We start from the raw sequence: 20,267 nt of genomic DNA, 5'->3' as shown, positions 1-20,267 counted from the left end.
AACCAATTTGTTTAAAAGGATCTCTTTGGACAAGACATGTACTTTAACCTCGAAAAGAATTTGCTTTTGGTTTTAAAGTTTTAACCAAGCTAATGATCCCAAACATACTGCCAAGAGTTTTTAAAAGTGGTTCAATCCGAACAAAATTGACTTTCTGGAATGGGCAGGATGGTCTAAGGACCTCAATTCTGTTAAATTTAAAGGAAAGGATTGACCACAAGATAAATCTATCGAATGTGACTAATTTGAGATAGTTTTAAGTAGAAATCCACACTACATGAAATACAATCATATTAGAATAGTGTCAAATCCTGATTTCAAAACAAAGCATATAGCTCCTTGAAAATTACAAGGGGTCAACTCTCTTTTTTTGCGATTTTGAGATTCTAATGAACTTAGAAAGACAATTTAATAAGTTTTCAGATGATAAGTCATTAAATTTCGTTATTAGAATTTTTTTTTAATTTTAATCTTTTTGATTACTTGCATATATTGTTTGAAGTAAAGGGGCACAATATTCATCGTTCAAATTTTTGTGAAACAGGGGACTAACTCAAGCAAGTTGATCCCTTGTCATTCTAATTTTAGCAAAATTTGCACATCATTTAGAACGATAAGGAGCTAACACTTTAAAAAAACATATTTTGAAAGGTGTTTTGATGTTTATATTAGTGCTCATACAAATAGAAAAGAAATAAATTGTTTTTGTTCAGTCATTAAATTGAGATACTTATTGATACAAAGTTGAATCTTTCATGCTGTCTCCTGAAAAATGGCCGAAAATTAGTTGTCCCCTTGTAATTTACAAAGAGCGATATATTAGTGTCCGGAACTGTGCTATTTATCTTGTCGCCACTGTATGTATTCCTCTTCTTCATCCTCAAAAGGCGATGTTTCAGTTAATTACTATATCTCATAATTTTTTGTCATAAAATTTTCGTTGTTTCCTTGAGATCATTAGCAGGATCTTAAAATGTTGTTTTATCGAAAGTTCTACTAATTTTATTTTTATGATACTTGTGCTCAAATTCAAGCACTCTCAAAATTTTTCTTCGTCATTTTTGACAACAGTCGGATTCACAGTTTTTTTTTGAAGAGGCGAGGTAGAAAAGTATGAGGGAAAAGCCATAAATTTTCTCAGTCTATATCGATTGATGTCTCCGATGGTGGGCACTTTTTGTGTATACACATCGTGTATTTATTGATTTATTGGTTGGCACGTAATAACTTAATATCCATTGGTGATTTGACATGACACGAGAATTACTTGATTAGGCATCAATTGTGATTGAAAAGCGGGAGTGTTGCTTTTTCTTCTTCTTTTTTTTCCAATTTGCGAAAAATATTAAACTATTTACTCGCATTAATAGCACTCAAAATACGGACAAATGTTATAAGATAGAAAAATGATTGTGTCTTCATTTTGCGATAAGAAATGACCCAGAAATGCGATAGGAATTGAATGAAATCTCATGAGATTTTATAGAACGTGATTAATTGCAGTGGAAGATAAAGTAATATCATTGATGGCATTCAATAAGGGTATTTTATTGGATTTTGTGCTAAATTGAAAGCTCTGTGTGTTATATGTTATGCCCGTGTATTTTGCTCAGTTAATGTTCCCTTTATATCATCTTTTCCATTGATTCACACGCTCCTGATAACATGAGGATGATGGCCAATACTAAAGCTAGGGGTTTACTATTTTATTACCAACTGATTGGGGTATATGTTGAGTTATTGGGTGCAAATACAAGTAGTGTTTGATTCATCAATAGTGTCTTGGATAAAAGGTTTGAATAATTCAAATATAGTTTCAAGTTTGCGTACGAAATTTTCGCACAAGATAGGGTAAATTTATGAAATATATCAAACGAAAGAGCTGGCATAATCGTGATTATGAAATCATGTAATAGTGGTACAGGAATACTACATAAGCGTCGCGGCTTTTTTTCCCTCACAAAAAAGTGAAGATCGACACATTTTGACACTAGAGCACTTCGAAATTCAAACAAAAAGTGCTCCAGCCACCTTACGGAATTATTAAGAATTAAGAATGTCTTTTTTTTGGCTTTTTAAATAGATCTTCGAATTTTTCAAACTGTATTTGTGAATGGTAGGATTCTTTCCGTACAGAAGTAGATCTTGAAAAATTCGAAAATCTATTTGAAGATCCAAAAAAGAGACTTTCTTACTTTTTAATACTTTCGCAAGGTGGCGGAAGTTACATCTTGTTCGAATTTCGAAGTGCTCAAGTGTCAAAATGTGTCAGCCTTCACATTGTTGTGAGGAAAAAAAAAACAGAACAACGACACTTACTGTTCTTGTCCCATTATTTAATCACTCCATAATGACTGAGTAACTCTTTTGCCAGCTTTTTAGTGTGATATTAAATAAATTTTCCCCACCTTGTTCGAAAATTTAGTATGAAAATTCGAAATTGAATTTGAATTCTTCGAACTTCAACGACTTTTTGTGCAAATAGAGTTCCACTTACCTTTCATTTAAGACACTATTGGAGAATCAAAATCTACTTGTGATCGGGCTCAGTCAATTCAATTAAATAAACATTACAAATCTTGTAGAACAGTTTTGGTTTGAGTATTTACTGAAATTTTTAAATATATAACGCCTCTATCGGCTTAGAGAAACAGTAGTGTCATGAAGGACTATTCAATATTTTAACAATGATTTGTGGCAGAGTTGTGATGAAAAAAAGCGTATTGAAAAGTATTTTAAGATTCCTGTGAAGGCGTTTAAAAGAGAAATCCTTTAAAGGGAAAATATGACAAAATCTTCAAATAGCATTTCTGTTAGGCTTAAAAGGAAAGTCTTGTGCTCCTTTTTTTTGTGCCTCTTTTTCAACCACAGAGGAAATCTTTCAATGGATGAAAATTATTATGGAACGTGGTAGATTTTTTTGCACAATCATTTTCCTCTTTTTCTTCAACGTTCTTTTTTTTCTCTTTTTACAATCTCTGGTGTTGGCTATAAGAAATAAATAAAAACACTCTTCAACTTTCTTGATAGTAATACTTTTTCTCACGTATCATATCGTATGGCGTGAAAAATATGCTTCGGGAAAGGAAAGTATTTCTGAGGGATTTTTGTGGTATCCTTCAGGAGGAAAAAAATGAATGAGAAGAAAATCCGATATGTTTTGAAACATGAATGGAAGTTTGCAGCAATAAATAAATTCGTTGATAAGGGATTATGAGATTTTGATTTCACTTTAATGAGCAAGTTCATGTTTTATCGTTTATTTTTTGCAAAATATTTTATAGGAAAATGATTGAGTTGAAATGGTTTTCTTAGTTACTGAATACGGTATAGCGGGAAATGTTTGTTGGTAATAGCTGTAATTCTCTCATAAGGAACTAAGTGAATACAGTGTAAACTATTGATTATAATATTCATAGGAATGCTCATTTTATTTTTACTTTTATCAGTAACATTTGATTTTGCTTAGGAAAAAATTGAAAAACCATTGAAAAAATATCACATTTTCTTTTCTCGTTTTGTGAAAAGAAAATCAAAGTGCTTTTGAAGAAGTTGAGTCGGGCAAAAAGTATTAAAGTGGAAAAGTAAGAAATCCTTAAAAACTAATAAGTTTTTATTTAAACACTGCCGTATTTATTCAAAAGGAAAAAAGTAATTTAAATAAACTATTTCAGTCCTGAATCTGGGACAGATATTAATAAAATTTTATGTGAAAAAGTAAATGTGTACATTTCTTTTGGAATTAGTAGTCGCTTAGATCAGCAACTGTGCTTTGTATCTGACTTTGTAGTGAACAACAATTTCAGCGACAAAAAGAAATAAACAGAAAATGCAATTTGCACAATTGCTCATTCAAGTCACAATTTCATTTTGTTTTTAATATTTAAATATGTACTTAAATATTTAAATATTTAATATGTGACACTTCATGTTTAATAATTAAATATTGAACAAATAGATATTTAATAAATATTTTTTATTATTTTTATTATTGACTAAAAACGAATTAAATATTTTGTTGTATTGAAATTAAGTTCATATTAATTCGTAATAAGTTTTAAATCTTGTTATAAGTTTTTAATAAATGACTCAAATAATTAGAGCCTTCAAATAATTTTGGCTCATACTACTTTCTCTCATCACATAAATTTGTAGTTTGTTGATCTTTCGCGCTATAAACTGAAAACATTTTGTCGAAAAAAGGGACTAAAGATTATGCGATAGATAAGCCACAAAGTATTCCTATAATGAAATAGTTTTCAAAAGATTTGAAACAGTATTGATAGAAAAGAAGTGGCAAATCGTTGCCTATACTTCGATACTATATTTTAAAAGTACTTTCGCATCAATTACCGTTTACTGATTTACAACCAATTTGAACAGGTTCATGAATCACTCAGAAGATCACCAAAAGTAGCTGAAATGTAATATTTAGAATTGAATTGCGGACAAAAATTACTTGTCGGTTCACAACCGGTTAGTACCGGCTCATACCCGATGGGAATCGTTTCAGAATTGTAAGAAATTCCAAAACCTTTCCAACAAGCCTAAATATGACTCCTTTGGTTGAGAAATAGGCTCGCTAGCGCCTTTTTAACTTTTGATCTTGAAAAACAAAATGTCCGCTTGGAAAGCCTATAAAACATATCCGAAAATGAAAAAAAATACACGACGCCAGGGGAAAAGGACTTGATGGGGGAGGAGGAGTAATGAGGGGCATGTTAATGGTCCTAAGGTCGATTTAACTGGAGAGTACCCCAAAGATTCCAAGTCTCTATCTCTAGCCTTTTCAGGTCTAGGCTTGGCAACGGCCGGATAAACAAACGGTTCAAAGATCGTGACGTAAAACAACTCGAAATTTTAGATTTACAAAATTTTGCAAAAATACGACTCCTTATACGGGCTTCAGACTTAAGACTTAAGGCTTAGCCATATGGCTTAACTGTTATAATATCTTATTACCTTATTAGTCAAGATATATTGGAAAATTTAACTTAGGATTGGTTTATTAAGGACAAATGACCTAATAGATTCTGAAAAAGCAATAAATTTGGTTGCCATTTAAGATTCTGAGACCTTCGGGAACTGAACTAAACTTCTAATCTGAAGACGGCTTTAAGGGATAAGGGGTAGAAAAATATATATAAAATAATATTATAACTTAATATAATATTGCTCTCTTTGTGGAGTTCAAGCATTAAAATTGGCAAATATGAACTCATTTTCAACTATGGGTGCACTCAAAACTGGAATGCTGTCAGAGAATTTAATCTTCCGGATTTGTGGATCACACTCATCATCTGGGGATTGTATTAGTTCATCATATCATCGGGATTGTATTAGTTTTTTTTAATCGTGGAGATACCATATTAATCATCATTATACAGTAAAATCAATATTTTTTATCTTAATTGATAGTTGTAGCTCTTACCCCACCTTGCTCCCAATTGTCAATTCTAACGGGATATTTTACGTGACCAATAGGGATTATAAATAGGGAATACCAATATCAATACCAATATCTCTTTATGGGTCCCAAGATGCTGCGAAAGCTTAAGAAATTGTCAAAAAAATTTTAGGAGACATTCAGACTGGAAGTTCTATGCAACTGTTCGATTGATTAGGAGTTATATATATGTGGCATTTTTTATACATTTTGAGTATTATTAAGGTGTCTACACATTAGAGCTGATTTCATCAAAAATTATTTCAAGAATTCTTGAAAGAGAAATTCCCACTTTTGAAGGAATTTTAGGAAAAAAAATGCCTCCACATTTGGGTTTATTTTCCATCAAAAATTCTTGACAGATTGCTGTCATTCCCAAGTCTCTTGCTCTTGTAATTGCTTTTCATGAAAATTTGTTATTTCTCTGTTGAAAAAAAAAAGCGAGAAAAATGTTTGTGGAAGTTCCTTGGGATAGTATTTAGTGAAATTATGTGGAAAATTTCCCGAAAATGCGAAGGAAGAGTGTTTTTCTGGAAATGTCGTTCCCGGTGGAATCCAACCCAGCCTTTGAAGGAACACTTCCTCTGATTTTCCTCTAGATATTGACGGAAATCATTGCAACTGTGTATTCCTGAGGTGTTCTTCAGTACAGTGGCTTTGTACACTGATGCATTAACTTCTGGCAATTTCTAGAGAAAAATTAGAGGAAATGTTCCTTCAAATCGGATTCCACTACGAACAACATCTCCAAAAAAAAAAAACACTCTTCTTTTGCATTTTTGGAAAATTTGCCGTGCAAATTCACTAAATACTATCCCAAGGAACTTAACCACACGCTTTTCTCACTATTTCCGTCGGAAAACAACAAATTTTCAAGAGAAACAATCTTGAATTTTAAAGGTTTCCTTCAAGAATTCTGTCAAAAATGACTTTGATGAAATTAGTTCCAATGTGTAGAGGGTAATTTCCTTCAAAAATTTTTGATGGAAATTACTTTGAATTGGATATGTTTTTTTAAAGAAATTGGCTAGATATTAGACAAATTTTCTTCAAAAACCCATCTTTTTGTCAAAAATTCATACCAATATGTAGGCAAATTTTTTGATGTTCACTTCTTGAAGCTCATTTTTGACAGAAATTTGTCATAATGTGTAGACACCTTTATTGAAGTATTAAATTCCAGAATATAAGGGAAGAGTACCAGAGATCGGCAGTGTTCCTCGGATCGTCAGTTTATTACTTTATTGTTGCTCCAAATCAAATGAATTTTTAAAAATTATTAGCTAATTTTTACCAATTAACTCTAACAAGAATGCACTGCATTAGCTCTGATTTAATTTATAAAATCAAATTTCCGTGAGACACCTGATTGAATTCGTGACGAACCTAGGTACAAAGTACATAGTTGCAATTACATCTACTTTTTATTTATTGTAAAAATTTAAAACTCAAATGCACAGATATAGTTAAATGGATCACTAATGTACCAATTAGCATACACAAAGATACCAAATAGTATTTTGAGGCTTATATTTTCAACTAAATATCGAGCATGTCCCTTAACATTCCGATCCGGGGTGCTCTTCCCTTATAGTCAAAAATTTGTATTGGTGTAAAGGCGGCAACATGCTATAAACGGAGCCACTCAAAATCCCGTACCCCAAAATCCCGAATGTTGAAAATCCCGAAGGGGATGAAATTATACGGAGGATAATGTGTCTGTAGAATAATTTCTCAAAACACAGAAAATTTTCCTTTGCCTGCAGCAAACGCGGATGCAATCGTGGGAGTATCTATGATACTGTTAAGAATTCGGGATTTTGGCTTTCGGGATTTTGGTGTTCAGGTTTTCGGCTTTCGGGATTTTGGCTTTCGGGATTTTAGTGCATTTGGGATTTTGGCTTTCTTGATTTTGGTTTTCTGGTTTTTGGCTTTCGGGATTTTGGCTTTTGGGATCTTGACGGCGATCCGCTATAAAAAAGCTTCAATAATTTGTTGGGTTAAAAATTTTTTCGGCTCTAAAAATTTTAGTCGTCTGTGTTAGCGATTTATCGTTGTAAAAATTACCCATGTTTTTTCTATACTGAATTTTACGGAAAAATTTCAAATTTTAATAAAATTTAAGTGTTATTCAAAATAATGAAAAATGGTTTAAAATGATTCGAATTTTAAGCAGCTACTTTAAATTCGCATTCAAAGGAATAAGACTTCACATTAAAGGTTTTTCATTCGGAAACCATGTGGAAATTATTTTATTCGGATATCAACACATATTTTTATGGTATATCTTTAAGCTGTTTAAGTGAATGTATGTTAATGCTAGCTTCATTGATGTAAGTGAACGATTAGAATGCTGTTTGAAGGGGACTTTGTGTGTGGGAAGATAAATTGTGTGTAAATATTTTCATTTAATTACCCCATTACTTGAGTTTAGTATGCGTATAGCGAGCTTTTTCATTGTTGTCACTCGAAAGCACATCCAAAAAAAAAGTTTTTAGTCTTCCCTAGAGACGAACGATGAATCTCGAAAGTTGATATTATTACAATTTTGTGCCACTTTCGCAAGAAACTCTCTTCCTGATATGACAGTAGAGTATAAAATTTTGTAGGAAATTTAGCCTTTTTTTAGCTACAAACAATTCGACAATTTTCTTAACGTGTTCCTTCAGGTCGAACGTGAGAAATTATTTAATTGTTTTATTATTGAAATTATTAGACGTGCACATTGCGTTTTATTGGCAATCTTACCCATAATTCACTTGGTACATAAGATTTCTTTTATGTGGGTTAGTAAGCAGTTGGATTTAATGTTTATAATTCTCATAACTTTTCATTCAATGTAGCACTTTGAGTGATTTTGGTATTGAATGAAATATTTACAGCACAGAAGAGAAGAAAAAAAATTACTCTCAATCTCATGTTCAATTTCACTTTTTACCCCAACATGCGAGATTCTTCATGAGAAATTCCTTTAGGCATCTGAACTATCTTATTCAATGGTGTGAAAATGAAAGAAAAATTGACTGTATTTGAATAATTGGTGTATTAGAGAAAAGTATATTTCATCAGCATTTATAATTACGGCAGTATACTGTTTTATGTACTGTGATTTATCACCTCAACTGCTGAAGCTTAAATATCAAATTTGATGCTATATTGTGAGAAATTTCCTCAATTTTCCACTAAATTTGTTCAACTTTACAAAGTGAATAGCAAGAAAAAAAAAGATCATACTGTTGCAAATACTTTGATCCTTAACTAAAGTCCTGGCACTCCATTGATGTAAATTGCCCGGAATAATACATTTGACAGTATTGAATCTGCCACAAGAGCCCGTGATAATCTCAATGGAGCTGACATCTATTCAGGATGCTGCACACTCAAGATTGATTACGCAAAGGTAAGATCTTATCGATTTATTTTCCTACATTAATGTGAATAACGAGGGTACTTCACGCACTTTCTTAGATGATATATTTATGAGTTCTATCTTTAAAGACTTTACTCTTTAAGAAGATATAATATAAAAGTGTTTTTGGGATTTTCCCTTGCTATTTAAATTATTATCAACAAAAAACTATAAAACCATTGATACTTTGTCGTTTAGTAATTATTTAAATCTTGGCATAAAATCAATTTTAAGTTTTAATAGAAAGTGTACTAGATTTTCTATTTTAGTCAAGACATAATTCGGAGGATTATAACAGTTGGCAGGGGGATTTTATCTCAGAAACAAACCATTTGAGGGGAGATTTTTCAAATTTTACCGGTGCATATCACTGTGCACTGGCATAGTTGTTCGAATTTCGAATTGCATCGAGTGAACTTCACTGCTTTTGATTCCACAGGGCATAGGATTGATAACCCGATCCGTGAATAAGAAAAAAAATCCTCTCATTCAGTAAATAACCTTCCCGATTTGAAAGCTCTCTCCGGTTGTGGTTTTTCCTTTACCGATTCGAAGGAATATCAGAGAAAACTTATCTAAAAATCCGTTGGAAGCGAACTTTTAAACCAAAGAGTTACACAAAAGTGAGCAAGTTCATGAAATGGACATTTATTTCAATGAAATTGCAATTCAAACGTTCTTCCATCCTGCAATTCCAGAAAACTACACAAAAATCCACTTTTTGCAGCAAATGTTTGCACACTGTTGTTGACATCCTTGACAATTGAAGTGTCAGGAATATCGAAATTCGAAATGGCAGAACAATCAGCGCTAAAGCGGCGTGTATATGAACTTGCACGTTAAGGAGTATCTAAACGGGGGGATTTTATTTCGAAACCGCCATTTTGACACAAAAGTCCCCCATTGAGCTTTAGACCGGTGCAGTTTACCTATCTTTTGGCGCTTAAATCTCCCTCTTCGAAAGCTCCATTTGTTTAAATTTTTTTTTTTGTTTTTCAAGAGAGTTTTTTTCTCGTGAACTATTTTCAAAGTTATCAAAAGTCGAAAAGCAGGTGAAATACACACACGGTATCGATTACTCTTCTGAATGTATCGTTTAATTTTATTAGAATATGGTCGAATTGTTAAATAGATATTCTTAAATCGAAATAAAGAAATAGTCGAAATAGTTAAATAGAATAAAGTTGATTTATAGAAAAATAAAAAAATTAGGATATTTTCTTAATTTAGCAACAATATTGGCATAAAATCCTGCGGTAGGACGGTTTTGATATAGAGGATGTGTGCCCCATCTCCTCTTCCTTATAAAGTGTTCGTCACCAGGCATAAATATTAACTTTATTATTATTATTTTCTTTATTTGATGGGACGTTATCCAATATGGATGGTTTCCCGTGAAATATTAACTTTACTACTCTTTAACAAATTCTTTGATTGTAAAACACTGTGTGATTGACGTTTGAAACATTTCGAAATAAAATAGAAAGTCTTCCAGACTATGTATTTTAGTTAGGGCACACTTGGAGAATTTATAACTGAGGGTGGTGAGAATTTATCTCAGGCATGAACCACTAAGGGAGATTTCCCGAGACTCACCGGTGCATTTCGAAATCCCCCCCGTATAGAGTCGCCTTAGGAGCACTTTAGGCTTCCGGTAGATTTTCGAATAGGTTTGACTTGGTTTTGGAGTTAGTCTCTTCGAAAGGTTATTACCGTTATTACTAAACGGAATTAATTATGCATGTCTAGAAATCCCTTTTGCAGGAAGGCAGTTCCTCTATTAAATTTTGTGCCAGCATTGATCATTATGATGATTATGATATATTCGTTTCAACTCTTGACACTTTCAAATAATCGTTTTGAGGATTTTTTTTTAAATTGATCATTGCCTAATACGTTCAAATGAATCAAATAGGGTTTTTAGAGGTATCACTTCGCTAACGAATATCACCACTTGGACTTTCTTCCCTTTTTGCTAACAAAGACAACTGGAGATGAGTAATTAGAATTAGATAGATTGATAGATTTATTGTCATCAATGCTCTTAAGGAGAAATGCTCTGCCATACATAGTACTTATTAGTAATATTATATCCAAAATTCTTCCGTTATGTTAGACTTTCGGAAAGCAAATCAGGCAAATCAGACTGCAGAAGAAAGTGGACTTCTTCAAGAAACATTTCAGATATAATTCGGAAGAAATATCTCATACTAAGCATAAGACGCTGCCTTAAAGTTGTTTTTCTCTCGTAAGTAGTTCCTATGATCTTAGCTATGCATTTCTGCTAGTTTAGAGTTTAGAAATGCAACAGGTTTTGCTCTTAGCTGATTATTTTATTTATCTGTTTTTGTTAAGGTTTTCTCTCATGAAGTATAAACTGTACATGTTAATCTCTTTGAAAGTTTGAAAAGATTTTCACTAAATGAGACAAGGGATTATGGGATAGTTAATTACTCAGTGATTTAAGGACGTTTCCATCATAAAGACACATTCTGAAAAGGGGCCTTTGACCTACTCGTAGAACAAGATGGGAAATTCTTAACAATCGCACTGTATTATTTGATTAAATTTACAATATTTGCTACTTTTCATTTAATTTTAATTCACGAATCTCTTGGGTACTTCAGGGGGACATCATACGCTTATTCTTGAGGTTCATTCCAGCGTCAATAATTGGGATTTTGTGGTATGACATTCACACACTTAGGGAATTCGATACTGACTGATTAATTGTGGTTCATTGTACATTTTACCAATCAAGTCCTGGGCAATCACACTAATCCGCAAGTCACACTTAAATACGCTACCCTCGACTATATGTTTTGGCGCGAGTAAATCAGTTCAGGAGGAAATTTTAAAAATTCTTAAGCAATAATTCGCACCACGCAAAAGCTTTTAGGATTCGCACATACTCTGCCTTCGAATATTTCATGTTTTACAAACGTTTTTTTTTAAATGAAAATGACTTATTTTTTCAAGAAATCCGTCATTTAAGACTGGCTATTAAAATATATTGCTATTAGATCAGATTCATGAAAAGAATATGGGAAAAGAAGAAAACAAAATTGTTCGAAGCCAGAATGGCTCCGTTCAGTAATAACCTTTCGAAGAGACAAAGCCACTCGGTACAAACGTTTGCTGCAAAAAGTGAATTTTTGTGTAGTTTTGTGGAATTCCTGGATGGCAGAACATTTTAATTGCAATTTCATTCAATGAAATGTCCTTCTCATGAACTTGCTCACTTTTGTGTAACTCGTAGGTTTAAACGTTCGAACTTCCAACGGGTTTTTTGGTAAGTTCTCTCTGATATACCTTCAAATCGGTAAAGGAAAAACCTCAACCGGAGAGAGATCTCAAATCGGGAAGGTTATTACTGAACGAGAGGAATGTGTTCAGCATCCAATATATTTCGTAGACTTTGATGGAGTTTAATTTCGAATTATTCCCATTTAAACAGGCTCTTGTAATGTAAATTAATAACAGTGGTGAATTTGATACATTTATTCTCGAAACTGCCTACCCTACCCTGTCTTGTATTTTGATCATGAGTAGTTTATGAATTTTGTAAAAAAATGTTGTTTAAAATAAAATCTTATTTGTTCTGACACAACATCGAAATAAATTTCCAAAATCAGAACATTTACTCCGATTACACATGAAATATCTTTCAACAAACAATGCATTTAAGACACATGTTCTTAATCCGTCAAGAACCTTTTTATAGCCTTTAGAGTTCAGAGGTACAGCATTCTTTTGGTCTTAAGCCATCAACTTTCATTACATGCCTTGTCCTTATATTCTTTCTTATGCGGTGACTTTCTCCCTAGAAATCTGTCGCGCGAATGTCAAGGGAAAATTGCGAAAATGTCTCATGTAGTGTTTGTTGTCTTTCATCCAATATATGTGTGGCTTTTTTTTCTAGCTCCTCATCTGAGGGAGTGAAAAGCTCTCGTAGAACAGAGTGTCAAATTTATTTAACAAGACAGCAAGGGGAAGTTTAAGTAGAAGAGATAGAGAAGGGGTCTGTAAGTTGGGGGTGGTTGAGGAGAAAAAGTCTCTTTAGTACTGTGGAATTGTGTATTTATGTATATTGCACGGAGGGTGATATAAATATTTTAGGAATAGAAGTGTTTCTGTGTGCAAAAGCTCTGCCATAAATTTTACTTTGAGCACCAAATGCGTATGTGGAGTAGAGAAGAAAGTGACGAAGAAGTTAGAAAAGCTTCTGCCTAAGAGATTTTCTTGCGATTTTATTCCACAACACTTTTGCATATCTTTCCACTAAGTAGACAAGTTGGGAAATTGTGTATATGTGCTGGATTTTATTTCTCAACCCTATAAAAACCCATGAATCCCAAATTGAGCTACAATTATGCTTAAGATTGTTTATTTTCATTATCATTTAATTGATGTGATTTAATATTTATTGAAAGCCTTGCAGTAGACTTGTAGGGGAAGACTTTTAGGCTTTGCACACACTGGCTCCGTTTAGTAATAACCTTTCGAAGAGACAAAGCCACTTCAAAGTCAAGCCAAACGTATTAGAAAATCCACCGGAAGCCTAAATTGCAATTTCATATGCCCGCCACTTTAGCGCTGATTGTTCTGACATTTCGAATTTCGATATTCTTGACACTTCAATCGTCAACAATGTCAACAACAGAGTGTAAACTGAAAACGTTTGTTGCAAAAAGTGAATTTTTGTGTCATTTTGTGGAATTTCAGAACGGCAGAACGTTTGAATTTCAATTATATTAAGATAGGGTAAGTGTGCCAAATTCCGGCCAGCTTGCAATTTCGGCCATATTTTTTTGTTCCTCGAATTTCAATGAATTTTTAGTTTTCGCATACTCTAGAAATAATATAACGCAAAAAATAACAAAAAAATGTCGCTTCGACGAACAAGAGACAATAAAAAAGACATTGGAAGAATTCCGGAAGGGCAAGGAACTACGAAAATAAAAGTGCCCGAAATAGGCCACAAATGTTATGTCAACATTTTTATTCATTTTAGAATGTATTAAGAATGAATTTAGAGAAAATAAAGACGATAGACTGTCTACAAGGTTCCAAGGAACACTCCTTGCAAAAAAGTAACAAATAAATTCAATTTGCATTAAAAATACTACATTTCAAACTTGAGACTTTGGCGCTTGCATGCAACTATGCCGAAATTTGGCACACTTACCCTAAATGTCCTTTTCATGAACTTGCTCATTTTTGTGTAACTCGTCGGTTTAAACGTTCGAACTTCCAACGGGTTTTTAGGTAAGTTCTCTCTAATTTACCTTCGAATCGGTAAAGGAAAAACCTCAACCGGAGAGAGCTCTCAAATCGGAAAAGTTATTACTGAACGAGAGGACTCTGTTTAGTTTCGAACACTTCATATTTTTTCCCATATTCTTTTAATTAATCTGACCGGAGGTAGCTAAAATCTCGAAACCCAAAATCCGAAAATCTATAATCTCGAACGCCAAAATTCCGAATGATTGAAATTCTGATCGAATCCTGAAATTCGGAATTTTGGCTTTCGGGATATTGGCCCATTAGGGCTTTCAGGATTTTAACCGGGACTCAATCTGTTTAATCGGTTCGAACGTTCTGCTATCCTGAAGTTCCACAAAACTACACAAAATTTCAGTTTTTGCAGCAAATGTTTGCACACTGTTGACATTGTTGACGATTGAAGTGTCAAGAATATCGAAATTCGACATGGCAGAACAATGAGCGCTAAAGCGACGAGTACGTGAACTTGCACTTTAGGCTTCCGGTAGATTTTCGAAAAGGTTTGGCTTGGCTTTGGAGTGGGTTTGTCTCTTCGAAAGGTTATTACTGAACGGAACCATTAAGTCACAATCCTCTCGTTCAGTAATAACCTTCCCGATTTGAGAGCTCTTTCCGGTAGAGGTTTTTCCTATACCGATTCGAAGGTATATCAGAGAGAACTTACCTAAAAACCCAGCAACGAAAGTTCCCTGTTTGAACACCGTTTAGCAAACGCGTTCGGAACAGGGTTCGGTCCAATGTAAATCCTTACGGGCTGGGAAAAAGCGAACGCGGTTGAAGCAATAGTTCTCTTTGATGGCCACCACTTTCTGAACATTTGGGAGGCCGCCACCGTCGCGACAGGTCGAACAGGGAACTCTTTCGTTGCTGGGAACCCGTTGGAAGTTCGAACGTTTAAACCGACGAGTTACACAAAAATGAGCAAGTTCCTAAAAAGGACATCTCTTTGAGTGAAAGTGCAATTAAGACGTTCTGCCATCCTAAATTTCCACAAAATACACAAAAATTCACTTTTTGGAGCAAACTTTGCACACTGTTTTTGACATTGTTGACGATTGAAGTGTCAAGAAATTCGAAATTCGAAATGGCAGAACAATCAGCGCTATAGCGGCGAGTACGTGAACTTGCACTTTAGGCTTCCGGTAGATATTCGAATAGGTTTGGCTTGGCTTTGGAGTGGCTTTGTCTCTTCGAAAGGTTATTACTGAACGGAGCCAATATTAAGTTTCAGTTAGAAGCCATAGTGTATGCTAAACCTAAAAGCTCTCCCCTAGGTCTCTATACAATCAATATTGACAAGAAAAGAGCATAATCGAACGACAAGCGTTAATATGTTAAGGGTTTATATATTGATGGATTCAGTAATTTATGTAGGTTGAGAAAATCAAATATATTTATCATTTCGTTATATTAATTACCCATCGCTAAGTTAATCACCACAGATGTCTTTAGCAAATATTTAAGCAATTTTGCAATTTGTCACGCGCATAAATTTGATGAGGGTTGCGATGCTGGTGAAACTTCCGGCAAGACAATTTACATTTCCTCCAATTTTCATGCTTCATCATGAATTTTCTCAAACAAAAAAGCATATTGTACAACATATTATCTCTTTTGAGAGCAAAGGGGTATAGAGGGGTTTAGAAGAGTAAAAAAGGCTTAGCAATATGTTCAAGAGTATATTTTAGAAATAAAATTCCTGCTACTTGTCTTCGTTTCTTTGTTGTAATTTATTTATATAAAATTTACATGAGCCAACAATGAGTAATTTCACAGTGGCATCTCTTGAGGATGGTTTCAGAATTGTCCTCCACATTGTGACATTTTCAACGAGAAAGGTTTGCAATATTAATTGGCAACTTTATTCTCTTGTAATGTTACTGAGTGAAAACAATGTTAAAATTTTAACTTATTTTTGCCTTGTTTTATAGTTTTATCTGTGCATTTTGTGCACAAATGTTTCAGACAGTCGGAATTTGCCAGTTGGTATAAACAGGTGGGATGAATTATGAGGTATTTTGGCATTTAAAAGTTCTAACAACTCTTTTACTCTCCATTGCATTGCTTAAATATATTTGCATTTAAAAGAGAATGGACGGTGAATAAAAAAAAACGATACACAGGAAAAGCACCCCAATATCTCATGATGTTTCCACAAAAAAAAAAAGCTTTCGTATTTGTTGTGATTCTTTCATAATCACAGCTATTGTTATGATGGGGTTTCGTTAAATTTACCTGTTTATTCGGATAAATATTTCAAATGTTTTTAATTTTATAAATTTTAAATCAAAATATATATTGCGTTTATTTTAAATTAAAAAAGCAAAAGAAAAAGCGTGAAAGCAATATAATCTGGAAAAAGGATTAACGAGCGGTATATTGAAAAAAGAAAAAGAAAAATATAAGTAGGTATACTCTCGCCCGAATTAAAGGCACTAGAAATGCCAACCTGTGAGGTTCTTGAGTTCGGTGAGAAGCAATTACAAAGTACTACTCCTCTGGTAAAAGGAGTCCACGAAAGCAAATTTGAGAGAGCTTTCAAAACCAAGAGGCTCCACTGCTTGGTTGAAGCCCCTAAAGTTAGGCTTGAGATTAAAATATTCAGGTGTTTGAGAGGCAACCAGACGGAAAATTAATAAAACAGCTCCTATACGTAAAGAGAAATGGAATATCATAACCAACCAGAATGTTTCTGTGTCTTGTAATGTGGTCACAAACTTGTAGACCACATACATACCAAACGCAGATGTGGAATGTCACTGACAACTGCCTGATTGCTTCATAATCGACACTTAAAAAAAATCAACAAATCTACTATGAAAATTGTCTAACTTATAAGGATCCAGTAACCATTCAAAAGACAATTTTAGAATTTGTTTTCATATTACTTTTACACTGTTTAACCGAATAAAATAAAATTGTTTGACCATACTTTGAAATCATGTTGTCTTTCGTTCGTATCCAGAAGATTTTCTTATAAACAGCTGTTAAGACTAAACTTATCAAGGCCCAATCAAATTGACCGGTTTAAACATTTTTTTAAATTAACACATATTTCAACGGTACAATGTCACCATCAAACTTTGTGGATTTTTCGAAATATGCTTGTAATATATTTTTCAGTGTTTAAATTTGAATGTTTTCCTCTTTTCCAAGAAAAATTGTTAAGTATCTCACCCTACCACGGTCTGTCATTTGAGCAAGTGTGCTAGAAACAACAACCAAAAATGGTTGGTAGGTTTACAGTAGAATCCCGCTATAGGCCATCTCTGTATAGTCCACAATTTATCGACCGTTGATTTCAAAACACTGATTTTAAGTTAGGTTATATTTTTTAGTACGCGACATGAAATGTTGTCATAATTATTTTAATATTTTTGGCAAACTATATTGAGTAGTTGTGATAATTGTGATCCATAATGAAGACAGCGAGGACAAGTACCACAATCGCAAAGAAAGTGGAAGCCGTCGAGCAATTTCAATACTAAAAGTCGTTGATAATTTTAAAAAATGATATGGACTATAATGCGATCCAAGTGTCAAATCTGGAACCAAATATGGCCTATATCGAGGCTCTACTGTATTATTATTATCTTTATTGACAACGTGGCGTCATCTAGTGGATGGCTTCCCGTGGAGTCGGTAGGTTTAGTGTTAAATCATCCAAATTGTCACCTAAAAGGCAAAAGTTTCTATTCAATGCCACCTTTTTAAACTGGTAATTTTGTAAAAAAAAAAAAAACAGACGGTAGAGTCCCAGCTTTGCGGAATACTCGAACTCACGAGAAAAAGCTTTCCGTGAATTATTTTTCTGCATGGTTTTTTGGGTCCACAGTCCATACCAGTTTATTACTGATTAAATTTATTCATGAAAAAGAAAAACAATCCGAAATTGAAAATTGCATAAAGGGCGAATTTTAAAATGTTTTGTGATAAGTAACAAGCATATGGATACGTAAAAAAGTAAATTCGAGAAAAGTAAATAATTTACTGATACTTTATCGATTCATTATGGGTAGAAACATTTGTGAGTTGGCTTCAAACAACTCCATATAAAAAAACACTTCGCCGGGGGCTAGATAGAAACCAATGCAGGCGGTTTGGAAATTTCTAAACCTTTTTGACCTTCCAAAATTGAAAATTACGAATTTTCCGGAGTCCTGAAGTGCTATGAATAGAAATCGCTTGGGCCAATTTTGAGGTAAACTGAAACAAATGTGATTTTGGAGTGGATAAAGGGAGGAAAGGGAAACATAAAAAAATCCAGTTAGAAGTACTGTATCTTATAGGTGGTCACCGAAGACCGCAAATCGATATCTCTTAACGTTTAGCTTCCAGATCCGAAAAACCGTAAAATTAAAGAAAAGATAATTTTATAAAAAATAGATAATTTTAAGATACTTTAACGATTGAGGCCAATACAGTCGAGTTCAAAATTTCAAGACCTCTGAAAAACATTGACCTTTGTATTTCGAGAATTCATAATCGAGGATATTTCGAAATTATACATATCCGAAAATGAATGAAATCCCTAGGAACAATTTTGAGATCTACCAAAAAACAGGATTTTGGTGGGTTTGGAGGGGTTGGAAGGTGGTTTCGCAGAAATGAATCGTTAGGATATATTCTTTTTACCAGGGGTCATCGAAGTCCGGAACTCACTATCTTTTACCGTTGAAGCTCACGAACGGTGAGAAATGAAAAACTTCTTATTTTTCCTTTGTCAGAACTTCCATGTTTTTTTCATTGCTCATTTGTACATACTCATTTGTGCAGTGTCTTCTAAATAAATATTATTAAATAATAGTGAGAATTAGTAAAAAATAAAATAAAACTAAAATAGATTAAATACAACGCGTCACAATTACTTTTAGTCATAAGCAATAAAAGAATCATAGTTCCCATACCCTCATACAAGTATATCACTGGCTTTTCTGTACTTTTTTATCCAAACAATATATATACACTGGAGATGTCTCAGGGCGGAAAAAAGGTGAAAAATTGCCAAAAGATAGAGATACATTGCATGAGTTCATATCAATGAAATTTTGCATTTCGAGTGAGAGAAACTTCCTAGTGTATAGATTATGTGACAATGGGTGGATTTATGTAAATTCTATTGTGATTGTAATAAATTTTCCAACATTGTGAACAGAATGGAGGAAATCATCCTCAAATGTATGAGCTTTCCCTCAAAATCTATTGTCCAGAAGGTTAAATTCATGGAAGAGGAAATTTCCTTCTATTGAATTAAATGATATAGCTACATGATTTGCAAATAATTATCTAGGACTCAATTACAATAAATTATCATGTCTTCTAAACTACATATTTTGCATTCTTTTATGTTCTTCTATCTACTACAAATTGCTCTTTCCATTCATTGTGTGGGGCTATAATATTGTGAATTTTCAACCAAAAAATGGCCCTGTGAGAATCAAGTGCACAATATTGTGGAAAATTTGTTGAATTTTCTAGTGTTGTCATTTTAATTTGGCCTCTGTTACAATTTCTCACTTTATTTCATTAATTAGAGAGACACAGTGCTATTATATTTATATTAATGAATTTTGGAATAAATTAATTTTCAATGGGATTTTGTACAGGGAAAATAGATGGAAATGGGGACAGAAAAGCTCTAGAGGGCTGGAAGCTAGAGTGAATAATGCAATAAATATGTGTTGTAATTAAAATAAACAACAGGTTGAGCACTTGTTGGAAAATTTCAAACCACAACTTCTTTCACAAGTGGTGCAACAATAAAGGGGTGGATTGTTAGAAAGAAATTTGAATTATTCATTTGGGGAATTATTCCTCTAGATTGATTGACACAAATTTATATTTCACTGCTTGAACTCCACAGAGAGAGCAGTATATCACTGGATTTTTTCACCTTCCCTTCCACCCTCTGGAGACCACTTTTTTCAATAAATCTTCGCGTTTAAGAGGATTTCTGAGAAATAATGTCATGCTGTTTGTCCGTCTGTTCGTCCGAACGTTAACACACCTAGAGGCCAAACGGTTACAGATAGAGACTTGGAACCTTCAGAAGACCCTCTATATAAGTTCGACCCTGGAACCATTAATTAATTAACCTACAAAATAATGTTTTTCTTTGGGGTTTCT

The 20,267-nt window shown here is 33.4% G+C and overlaps 1 protein-coding gene across 3 annotated transcripts in view; it reads left to right on the top strand.

The window, feature by feature from the left end:
• The window catches only part of LOC129803029 (heterogeneous nuclear ribonucleoprotein L), a 260,754-nt gene that overhangs the window by 114,373 nt on the left and 126,114 nt on the right, over positions 1-20,267 (top strand). For all 3 annotated transcript variants that reach the window (XM_055849343.1, XM_055849342.1, XM_055849341.1), the window contains exon 4: positions 8,752-8,846. In XM_055849343.1, the coding sequence (XP_055705318.1) occupies positions 8,752-8,846 (95 nt within the window). The remainder of the gene's footprint in view (positions 1-8,751; positions 8,847-20,267) is intronic.

Source organism: Phlebotomus papatasi, chromosome 2 (assembly GCF_024763615.1).
Source record: "Phlebotomus papatasi isolate M1 chromosome 2, Ppap_2.1, whole genome shotgun sequence".
NCBI lineage: Eukaryota > Metazoa > Arthropoda > Insecta > Diptera > Psychodidae > Phlebotomus > Phlebotomus papatasi.
Note: the sequence above shows the minus strand (reverse complement) of the source record. Positions and strands in the feature narration are given on the sequence as shown.